Source organism: Zea mays, chromosome 10 (assembly GCF_902167145.1).
Source record: "Zea mays cultivar B73 chromosome 10, Zm-B73-REFERENCE-NAM-5.0, whole genome shotgun sequence".
Classification (NCBI taxonomy): domain Eukaryota; kingdom Viridiplantae; phylum Streptophyta; class Magnoliopsida; order Poales; family Poaceae; genus Zea; species Zea mays.
This window is the reverse complement of record NC_050105.1, coordinates 23613572-23625590: the sequence shown is the minus strand read 5'-3', so window position 1 is coordinate 23625590 and position 12019 is coordinate 23613572. Positions and strand designations below refer to the sequence as shown.

At 45.9% G+C, this 12019-nt stretch overlaps 1 protein-coding gene and 1 non-coding gene across 3 annotated transcripts; both read right to left on the bottom strand.

Moving 5' to 3' along the window:
* Window positions 1–765: 765 nt before the first annotated feature.
* TRNAG-CCC (transfer RNA glycine (anticodon CCC)) lies at window positions 766–836 on the bottom strand. Its single transcript has one exon. It is a non-coding gene; the product is annotated as a tRNA-Gly (tRNA).
* A 671-nt stretch (window positions 837–1507) lies between these two features.
* Window positions 1508–4927, bottom strand: LOC100284485 (riboflavin synthase alpha chain). 2 transcript variants are annotated; one of them, XM_008663794.3, is made up of 3 exons: window positions 3981–4927; window positions 1939–1981; window positions 1508–1848 (listed from the first exon to the last, which is right to left on the bottom strand). In XM_008663794.3, exons 1-2 carry the CDS (start codon window positions 4866–4868, stop codon window positions 1976–1978), a joined length of 894 nt encoding a protein of 297 aa, XP_008662016.1. In that variant the 5' UTR covers window positions 4869–4927; the 3' UTR covers window positions 1508–1848; window positions 1939–1975.
* Window positions 4928–12019: the final 7092 nt, after the last annotated feature.

Below are 12019 nucleotides of genomic sequence, written 5' to 3'. Positions count from 1 at the left end.
CATTAGATAGCACAAGCACTACATGTTTACTGTCGACCCATTTAGCCCGATGTCAGGCACATATAGCTCATCAACTCGAGCATGGTCGGGCACAACCAGTTTGTGGCTCGACCTTACTTGCTCTAATCTAGCCCACTATATATACATCGATGATCGATTTGATCCCATTTTTAGAGCTATGTTATAAAAATAGAGAAAAAGAAGTTATTTTTTAGCTTTGTTACAAGGCAGGCACTAAATACCCAATACGATTGCACGGTCTAGCACGATGGGCCACCACGACGCGTTTAAAATCGGTTAGACTATGTTATAAAAAATAGAGAAAAAGAAGTTATTTTTTTAGCTTTGTTATAAGGCAGGCACTAAATACCCAATACGATTGCACGGTCTAGCACGATGAGCCACCATGACGAGTTTAAAATCGGTTAGACTATGTTTGGGCTCAAACTTTGATCCATGGCCTATCTATCCGTTTCATACCTTAGTCTGACTAAATCGACTTGACCAATGATAGGCTCGGGCTGTGCTAATCCGACACGACCCATTGTTCACGTATACGACTAGTCCATGCTTAATTTATTTATGCACAAGTGTTATTTGGCATCATGTACATAAAAGTTGCTCCGAATACTTGGCTCTTCGGATTCTAATGGGTCTATACGTGCCGCACCGTATGTACTTTCGTAAAAAAAGCTGTGTACTTCAATAAAATAAGGAGTTCGTGATGTCACTCTTCGAGAGGAATACCAAAAATAAAAAATAACATGCGCATCCGGGGAATCGAACCCCGGTCAGTACCGTGGGAGGGTACTATGATACCACTACACCAGATGCGCCTGATTGATTACTTCGTTAGAATTAAATTGATATTACAAACCTTATAAACTATTTACGGCAAATACAACCTAAATACTAGGTTGTGGTTCTCTAATCACTACCTAGAAAAGCTCTTCATACAACTCAATATATCTAATTCTCGTATCTTATTCATTAAAACCTCTCACGATACGATTTATTTATGTGGGTTGTATAGATAAAACTGTATCTATACTTAGAGAACCGTGTTTGAAATGTTCCTTCATCAAGATACCGTCTTTTGTGTTTTTTTGCATTTACCCCCTTAATACCCTTAAGATACATGGCATTTATATGTGGTGTACATGCCCTTATAACACGGATCTTGTAGGACAGATGATCAGCCGACACCAAGCAACGGATCAAGACAACGTCTCACAAAGTGGCCAAACATCATAGCACAACAAATTCCAAAACTCTAGTGCAGCCTGTTCGTTTGGCTTTAATACCGGCTTTTACTAGTTGTACAATGTTTTTATCTTTATAGATTGCAGCTGGAACAATCCAAACAGCCGACTTTAATCCAAAACGAACAACCATCATCAACACATCTCTCTTTCTCTTTGTTATATAAACTCTGGAAACCAGATATCGTTCGTTACTTCTTAAATGGGTTAATCAATACGGCAGAGTTTTTAGCAGAAGTTATATATAAGACTTGAAGTAACCAAAACACAAGATTCTACCAGCAATCTCCAATCAAGGCTAATCAGTTCACCATCTTGTGCCCCAAAGGAGTTGTGACTACTATCAATACTGTCCTATTTTGTGCAGTCAACGAAAAGGTTTTACACAGCCAACTACAACGAAGTAGTGTTACCATGGTGCTAAGCCTTGTATTCACATTGTTCCAATCACAAAGCTCAGGTCTCATACAGTAGAGAGGTAAGTGCACCAGAATAGCATTTCTAATTTGCTGGCTGCAGCAACCAAATGAACATCTCCAAAACATAATAACGAAAATCCGTGAAGAATCCATGTTGCAGCTGCAGGCTGCAGCAAGCAAATGAGCACTCCGAAAACTCATAACAAAAATCCCATGCATCAAATTTATTCAGTGACATCTCCATCGCAAGACCCTACCTGAGCTCGGCATAGACATTGAATCCAAGCCTTTTCTTCACCCCTGCATAGCATAATAAGCACTTCTAAAATTTAGCGACATCACAGCAACAGAAAATACACTGATCAATCAAGTATATTCTTCGAAGAAATTAGGAAGACGGCCTACCCTATTTGTAGTGGTTACTGATTTTAGGTTCATCCTGTAAACAACATACCCTGATTGGTTCAGCATTACCTATTTATGTCTAAAACATGCATCCATATACTGAAATAAAAATAAAATCGTCTCCAACTGTTCCTCAACAGTTAGCGGAATATATTTAGGTACATCCAAGTGTTTGTAGTGGTTATTTGGTATCAGTTAACGCCCTGCAAACAGCATATCCTGATCCATTCAACATTATCTATATATATCAAAGAGGCATATGCAATGATTTCAAGTCGTTCGACTAATCGTGATTAGTCGCGATTAGTCAGGCTGGTCGGCTATTTGGGCTCGATTAGCTGGACGACTCGACTAGATAGGCTGGTCATCCTGGTCGTCCGACTAATCGCCAATTAGGGTGACTAATCACCCGATTACTGTTTCCTGGTCGTCCCGGCTAGGGTTTTGTTATTGGGCCATTTTCAGCCCATCTACACTACCCTCTCTTCTCCTCTGTAATACCTAGTCGCCAAACAGTGTGCACTACGTCCTACTCTCCTCTTTTGCTAGCCCGACTGTTCCAGCCCTTGCCCTTATTCACACTTGGTCGCCGGTGGCTGCCCCTTCAGACCTACAGCTCACCGGCGAATACATCATCAGCGGCTACACCACCCTGCCCCTTCCCCTGCTCACCTGCTGCAGTCTCCACCTGCGGCCGCTGTCTTAAGGTTCATCAGCTGTAGTCTCCACCTGCGGCCGCTGTCTTAAGGTTCACCAGCTGCAGTCTCCACCCTGCCCCTTCCCAAGCTCCAGCAGACCTATACCATTGAGGAGATGATCTCGTCATCTCAAGGTTCCTCCTGCTCCCCCCTATCTCCCCCTTCTCTGCAGTTCTGCCAAACTAGTGGATGGTTGCTGGCTGCTCTAATCCTAAGCATGTGCTAAGTAGCGATATATATATATATATATATATATATATATATATATATATATATATATATATATATATATATATATATATATATATATATATATATATATATATATATATATATATATATATATATATATATATATATATATAGTATAACTACTAGACTAGGACGACCAGGGACCGACTAGGAGTCGACTAATCGCCCTAGTCGTCGCCTAATCGCGACTAGTCGCCTGGTCGGTCCTAGGGATCGACTAGGCGACTTGAAATCATTGGGCATATGTACATTAAGACAAAAATAAAAACAGTTTCTAACTGTTCCTCACTTCCTCTACAGTTATAGAAGAGTTTATTTTGGCACATCACAATATTTGTAGAGGTAGGAAGCTGTCAGTGGCTGGTCCAGTATTCCAGCACCATGCTTGCAGGACAGTCAGGGCAATGTGCAGATGCAATCGTTTTTTAACGCTTACTATCAATCTTAATTTTATGTGTTTCAAAAAAAGAAAGAACATGTGGACCATGGCTCCATGATCCTTGTACGAGAGACAATACATGCAGTATGGTGTAATGTGCCTCCAGAAGCATGTTAAGGTTTCTATGTTGTTTGGATATGATTATTCTGGAGGGCCGCATCATTTATTTGGCAGCAACATTAGTCACTTAGTTTCTGGATGCTGCTATGCTGCTCTTGTTCACCACTTACTAATATTCATCAACAACAAAACAAACTTCTAAATGTGGCTGCATAATAGAGTATGGGTACTTGTACATCTATCTCAACAGATGAAAAGAAATGATAAGTCATTTCCTCGATAACTTATGTTTTATTACTGTCTCACTGATTTTTTTTAAAAAAAGTCACGAGCCAATTGCAACAAAATGGAATGAACTGCTATTATTGATGAACATAACATTGCTGAAATGCCTATAGAATGACGATTAATCCAGCAGCTCAGCAATGGTAGATCAAGAATCAACCTTCGCCATGGCCTCAACCCTCCCAGCGAGGAGCTTCTCGACGTACTTCCCCAGTATATCCGCCTCCAGGTTCACCTTGTCTCCGACCTTCTTGGTCGGCAGCACGATGTTGTCCTGCGTGTACCTGACGAGCATGAAGTCAAACCAGCCGCCCTCGTCGTCCACACTGACAACAGTGAGGCTAGTGCCGTCGACGGCGACGAAGCCCTTGGGCACGAGCAGCCGGAGGATCTCCGGCGGGGCGCGCACGGTGACCCAGAGCGAGTCCCCGTCCGGCCGGAACGCAGCGATCTCCCCGGTTCCGTCGACGTGGCCCTGCACGAAGTGCCCGCCCATGCGGGACGACGGCGTGAGCGCGCGCTCGAGGTTGACACCATCGCCCGGGGCGCGCCCTCCCAGGGACGTCCGGCGGAGCGTCTCCGGGGCCACGCCGAAAGTGAGCGTGGACGCGGCCGGGTCGATCGCCGCCACGGTGAGGCAGGCGCCGTCGACCGCCACGCTGTCACCGAGCTGCGTTCCAGCGAGGAGGTTCTTGGTCTCGACCTCCAAGTCAAGGCCAGGAGCCTCGCCGCCACCGCCGCCCCCAGACGGCGTGAGCGGCGGGCCGAGACGGCGCACGCGGCCGACCTCCTCGACGATGCCGGTGAATAGGGACCGTACAGGGACGTGGGAGGAGGAGGCGGCGGAGAGGCTCTTCGGGACGGGGGAGAGAGAGAACCGCGGCGGCGGCAAACGCAGGCGCGCGGGCGTGCAGGCCGCACCCCGCGAGGAGAAAGGAAGCGTGGCGGGACCCGAAGGAGATGGGAGGAGACCCCCGCCGCCGCGGCGGAGGAGCAGGTGCGGGCTGCGGTGGTGGACGGCGGCAACCGCAGCGGCTGGCGGCGCCATCGCCAGAGATTCCTCCGGCAGTTCGCGGTGGCAGGTGGGGGAGGTTTTTTTTTTCCTTTTGGGCTAGTATAACAGTTTTAAGGGCCGGTACTAAAGTTATTTTAGAATACTAAAATTTAGTTTCTATCCTATTTAGTTCAAACTAAAAAATACAAATATTTATAATGTATTAAATAAATCATAAGAGAATGAAATTATCTGTTAGCATTCTCCAGCTATTATTACAACTAAAATAAAGGAGAGATAAAAAGTGAAATTAATATGATTTAGTCTCTTTTAGTTATCTCTTTAGGGAGTAGAAATTAAAACAGTTTAGTTGTTATTTTAGTCCTACTGTTTATCAATTTAGAGACTAAATGATATTGACTAAATAATATTCTCGAACAAACAGGTTGTTGACACTTTTTTAGGGCGCCAATCACTCAACACGAACCAGCGGCGGTGCTCTCTGCACAGGGGCGGACGGTCTGTGGCCTAGTGCGAGGCTAGGGTTCTTGCCTGACGGCCGGACGGTCCACACCCTGGGGCCGGACGGTACGCGCGCGCGCGGGGGCGGTGGAAGATCGCCGGTGGCGCCTGGATCTCGCTCCCGGGAGGGACCCCATCGGGGAGGAGAGATCCTAGGAGTTGTCTAGGCTCAGGCAGGCCGACCTAGACTCCTCTAATCGACGTAGAGTCGAAGAGAAGCGGAGAATTTGGGGATCGAGAGGCTAAACTAGAACTAGACTAGAACTACTCCTAATTGTACAGGAAATAAATGCGAGATAGAAGTATTATTGATTCAATTGATGATTACAACTCGGCCGTATACCTCTGTATTTATAGAGGAGGGGGGCTAGACCCGTTATAAACAAACTCCCCAAGCTAATCACCCGAATTTCGTCAACAAACACGGCAAGAAACTCAGAACCCTAATCTGTTCTGCGCGCGCGGACCGTCCGGTAGTCTCTTTTTGGTGCCCAACATATGCCCCCTGTCTTTTGGTGGAGTTGAGCGAACCAAAAGCAACTAACTCGATGTATCACATCGGTTTTCTTAGGCATCTTGCCACTTACTAGGATGGTATGCAGTGGCCTTGGTCCTGATGGTTGACTCAACGGACGTGACCCCTTTAGCTTTGATCGAACTGTCAGTCCCAACACCGCCGAGCGTTATATTGGTCCTGACCAATTCGTCACCTTGCTTTCCTAATTTTCTAAGTGTTCTGGCGTAGCTCCATAGTCGACCAGGTCTTCTCCTTGCAGGTCGTCTTCCTCCATAGGCGTCGGTACGTCGTTGGGGGTGTCTTGGTGTAGTGCGAATGGTTCGGCCTCAGGGGTCGAACGGTCCGCGTCCTGTGCAGATGGTCCGGCCTTTATAGCCGGACAGTCTACCATACATGTAAGGAGCTGCACAGTTGTCGTTTTATTTTTTATCTTTGTGGTCGTTTGATTTTTCTCAACGGCCTTTGGTCTCCATCTCTTTTGTGGTGGCGGATACTGCGGATGCATGTCATTGAATATTCTTTTCGCCTCCTTTTCCTGATTCTCCTTTGCTCTGAGGCGCTGTAATTTTCGCTTTTGCGATCGTGTCAATCCCGATGGGCACCATCGGGGCATGGAGTATTTTGGATCGGTTGTTTTGTTGACAGTCGTACCTTCTTTTTTGTTTGTGTTGGCCGATTCACCAAAAATCATCGACCCTTCATTATTTTGTTGTACGACGACATCCGTCGTTCCTATTTTAATGACGTTTCCTTTTATCGTACTGTTGGAGGTTGTAGCTGTATGCCCCTGCCGGATTAGTCAGCCTTTGGAGCCAAGTTGTTCGGCAATCTTGCTGGGCCTATGCTCGTGGACCAGATTGAGGGGCTCTCAATAGGTCTTGTACTGGAGGTGTCAACCTATTGAATACAGATGTTTGGGGTGCCCCCCACGCGGGGTACTATGGCATCCCAAATGGATATGGTGGCATGGCCCACATTTGATTTGGGACATAGGTATGTATGTGTATGGATACGGCATAGGTGGATATGGGGGTGGAGGTGTCCATGCAGGTACGTTAGGTCTTAATTGAACATTATGACCTCCCGTCTTTTCCGATTGGTGAGGTGGTCCAATCGACCTAACCTGTTGTCGCTCCTGGGTGGGTAAGCGAGGTCGTTTTGGTGGCCGGTTGCTGGGGCCGACCTTCTTTTTCACATATTTAGACAATAATTGATCAAAGGTCGGGCTGGATTTTACCAACCGACCAGTTGCCTTGAACGTATTAGTTTCCCACGTACCTATTGAGAGCACCTAGAGGGGGGTGAATAGGTGATCCTGTAAAATTCAACACTAATAGCCACAAAACTTAGTTATTAAAGTTAGAATGGCTAAGTACCTTGAAACGAGCTCTTGTGACCACAGACAATCAAAGAGAAAGCACACAAGAGACACGTGATTTTTATCCCGTGGTTCGGCCAAGTAACACTTGCCTACTTTCACGTTATGGCGTCCCAATGGACGAGGGTTGCACTCAACTCCTTTCAAGTGATCCGATGATAAACTTGAATACCACGGTTTTTCCTTTCTTAGTCTTTCTCCCGTTTGCGAGGAATCTCCACAACTTGGAGCCTCTCGCCCTTACAATGATGATCACAAAAGAAGCACAGAAGTAAGGGAGGGGAGAGCAACACACACAAGACTCAAATCACAGCACAATCACGCACACAAGTCACAGCTAGAGCTCAAAACACAACCCACAGAGTTCACAACTCAAATGAAGCTCAAGTCACTATCTCAAAGAATCAAATGCGCGAAGTTGGAGTCTTGGAGTCTTAGAATGTTTCTTGTAAGCTTGGGTGACTCCTCCATGCGCCTAGGGGTCCATTTTATAGCCCCAAGGCAGCTAGGAGCCGTTGGAGGCCAACAAGGAAGGCTATCCTTGCCTTCTGTCGGGTGGCGCACCGGACAGTCCGGTGCGCCACTGGACAGTCACTGTAGACGGTCCGGTGCCAATCTCCTTCCTATTCTGGCGCAGATGACCATTGCATCTCCGGGCCAGATGGCGCACCGGACAGTCTGGTGCCCCCTGCCAACCGTTGGCGCGGGCCATGCGTCGCCCGCGGATTGCGCGGCCGACCGTTGGCTCACAAGACAGTCCGGTGCACCACTGGACAGTCCGGTGAATTATAGCCGTACGCCGCCGACTTTTCCTGAGAGTGGCATGTTCACCGAAAGCCAGCCCGGCGCACCGGACACTGTCTGGTGCACCACCGGACACTGTCCGGTGCACCACCGGGCAGTCCGGTGTGTCAGACTGAGCTGAGTATTAGCTGCTCCGAGCCAAGTCCTTTTGGTTCTTTTCTTCTCGCTGTTTCTAGCACTTAAATAAAACATATTAGTACTTAAAAACTATGTACTAAGTCTAGAAACATACCTTCTCTTCGATTTGCACTTCTCTCTTCATTTAGCACATAAGAACTTATTTAAATGTGTTGGGCACTTAATCACCAAAACATAATAGAAATTGTCCAAGGGCACATTTCCCTTTCAATCTCCCCCTTTTTGGTGATTTATGCAAACACATTCAAAAGCAACTAAAAGAAGTGCAACTTCACTGCAATTGAGAACAAAATTGTATTTGCACAAATTTCGACATATTTGGATCATTCTTTGCCACCACTTGGTTTGTTTTTGCAAATCAAATTCATTTTCCTATCTCTAAGTCAAACACACTTGTTTAGGCACAAGGAGAGATATTCCAATGGAAAATTGATCAAGTGCCAAAAACTCCCCTTTTTCCCATAATCATAAATTCTCCCCCACAAGAGACCAAATTTTGCAATAAGAGTATTTTGGACAAATCAAAAATTCTAACTTTACTATTTTCAAAATTCTCAAGTGGTAGCTGATCCATTTGCTTTGGCCTTAATTTCTCCCCCTTTGGCATCAAGCACCAAAACAGGATCATTTTTGGCCCTGTAACCCCATTGCCTCACCAAAAATGTCAATTAAGAGCAAAAAGGCAATAAAAGCATAAGAATGAACTTGGAGGTGAGTACACTAATACTGGAGTGCAGTGGAAGTCTTTGCATGGTCCAAGTTCACCTTTCCCTTTCAATGCACCTTTGAGACTACATCAAGTAACTCAAACACAAGGGTTAGTCTCAAAGGGTCAAGTTGTAGCACTTCTCCCCCTAAATATGTGCATCATTCACACATGGACTTGTGAGGTCCGGGGATCCCTTGCACAACTTGAGCACCATAAATAAGAAACAAATTTCATAAATGCATAAAGTAACCTGATCAAAGGCATAAAACACATGTATGCTATAGATCAATCCAAGTTACGCGAATCTAAGACATTTAGCTCATTACGCAACCTGCAAAAGGTTTTCTCATCTAACGGCTTGGTAAAGATATCGGCTAGCTGGTTCTCGGTGCTAATATGGAAAACCTCGATATCTCCCTTTTGTTGGTGGTCCCTCAGAAAGTGATGCCGGATGTCTATGTGCTTAGTGCGGCTGTGTTCAACAGGATTATCCGCCATGCGGATTGCACTCTCATTGTCACATAGGAGTGAGACTTTGCTCAGATTGTAGCCAAAGTCCCGGAGGGTTTGCCTCATCCAAAGTAGTTGCGCGCAACACTATCCTGCGGCAACATACTCGACCTCAGCGGTGGATAGGGCAACGGAGGTTTGTTTCTTTGAACTCCAAGACACCAGGGACCTTTCTAGGAATTGGCATGTCTCTGATGTACTCTTCCTATCAACCTTGCATCTAGCATAATCGGAGTCTGAATATCCAATTAAGTCAAAGGTAGACCCCTTTGGATACTAGATCCCGAAGCAAGGCGTAGAAACTAAATGTCTAAGAATCCGCTTAACGACCACAAGATGACATTCCCTTGGGTCGGATTGAAATCTAGCACACATGCATACGCTAAGCATAATATCCGGTCTACTAGCACATAAATAAAGTAATGACCCTATCATAGACCGGTATGCCTTTTGATCAACGGACTTACCTCCTTTGTTGAGGTCGACATGTCCGTCGGTTCCCATAGGTGTCTTTGCGGGCTTGGCGTCCTTCATCCCAAACCGCTTGAGAAGATCTTGAGTGTACTTCGTTTGGGAGATGAAGGTGTCGTCCTTGAGTTGCTTCACTTGGAACCCAAGGAAGTAGTTCAACTCGCCCATCATTGACATCTCAAACTTTTGAGTCATCACCCTGCTAAACTCCTCACAAGACTATCATCCTCAAAGCCAGGGGGTTGTTCCACGTACACCTCCTCCTTTATTGGCCCGTTGAGGAAAGCGCTTTTCACATCCATTTGAAACAACCTGAAAGAGTGGTAAGTGGCATAGGCTAACAATATTCGAATAGACTCTAGCCTAGCCATAGGAGCAAAAGTCTCCTCGAAATCCAAACCTGCGACTTGGGCATAACCTTTTGCCACAAGTCGAGCCTTGTTTCTTGTCACCACCCCGTCCTCGTCTTGCTTGTTGCGGAACACCCACTTGGTTCCCACAACATTTTGCTTGGGACGTGGCACCAGGCTCCAAACTTCGTTCCTCTTGAAGTTGTTGAGCTCTTCCTGCATGGCCAACACCCAGTCCGGATCTTGCAAGGCCTCTTCTACCTTGAAAGGCTCAATAGAAGAGACAAACGAGTAATGCTCACAAAAATTAGCTAAACGTGAGCGAGTTGTTACTCCCTTGCTTATGTCACCCAGAATCTGATCGACAGGATGATTTCTTTGGATCGTCGCTCGGACTTGAGTTGGAGGGGCCAGTGGTGCTTCTTCCTCCAAAACTTGTTCTCCTTGTGCTCCCCCTTGATCACACACCTCTTCTTGAGGAACCTGTCCATCATCTTGAGTAGGGGGATGCATCATTGTTGAGGAAGAAGGTTGATCTTGCTCTTGTTGTTCATGTGGTCGCACATCTCCAATCGCCATGGTGCGTATTGCGGCCGTTGGAACATCATCTTCATCTATGTCATCAAGATCAACTTGCTCTCTTGGAGAGCCATTAGTCTCATCAAATACAATGTCGCTAGAGACTTCAACCAAACCCGATGATTTGTTGAAGACTCTATACGCCTTTGTATTTGAGTCATACCCTAGTAAAAACCCTTCTACAGCTTTGGGAGCAAATTTGGAATGTCTACCTTTCTTCACCAAAATGTAGCATTTGCTCCCAAATACACGCAAGTAAGAGACATTGGGTTTGTTACCGGTAAGGAGTTCGTAGGAGGTCTTCTTAAGGAGACGATGCAGATAGAGCCGGTTTATGGCGTGGCAAGCTGTGTTCACAGCTTCCGACCAAAACCGCTCGGGCGTCTTGAACTCTCCAAGCATCGTCCTTGCTATGTAGATAAGCGTCCTGTTCTTCCTCTCTACCACACCGTTTTGCTGTGGTGTGTAGGGAGCGGAGAACTCATGCTTAACACCTTCCTCCTCAAGATACTCCTCAAATTGTAAGTTCTTGAACTCGGACCTGTTATCGCTCCTTATCTTTTTCACCTTGAGCTCAAATTTGTTTTGAGCCCTCCTTAGAAAGCACTTTAGGGTCCCTTGGGTTTCTGATTTATCCTGCAAAAAGAACACCCAAGTGAAGCGGGAAAAGTCATCTACAATTACAAGACCATACTTACTTCCCCCGATGCTAAGGTAGGCGACGGGTCCGAAGAGGTCCATGTGAAGAAGCTCCAGTGGTCTTGATGTTGTCATCACATTCTTGCTGTGATGAGTGCTTCCCACCTATTTACCTGCCTGACAAGCTGCACAAGGTCTGTCTTTCTCGAAGCTGACATTGGTTAGTCCTAACACATGCTCTTCTTTTAGAAGTTTATGAAGGTTCTTCATCCCAACATGTGCTAGACGGCGATGCCACAGCCATCCCATGCTAGTCTTAGCTATTAAGCATGCATCTAGATCGGCCTCCTCTTTCGAAAAATCAACTAAGTAGAGTTTGTCGTCTAATACACCCTTAAACGCTAATGAACCATCACTCCTTCTAAAGGCAGAAACATCTATATTTGTAAATAGACAATTATAACCCATGTTACATAATTGACTCACAGGCAATAAGTTGTACCCGAGCGATTCAACTAAGAACACATTGGAGATAGAATGCTCGGATGTAATGGCTATCTTTCCCAATCCTTTAACCTTGCCTTGGTT

Bases quoted from the DNA above. Each gene is read 5' to 3' on its own strand.
- LOC100284485 (XM_008663794.3), bottom strand. From the start codon at position 4,868: ATGGCGCCGCCAGCCGCTGCGGTTGCCGCCGTCCACCACCGCAGCCCG.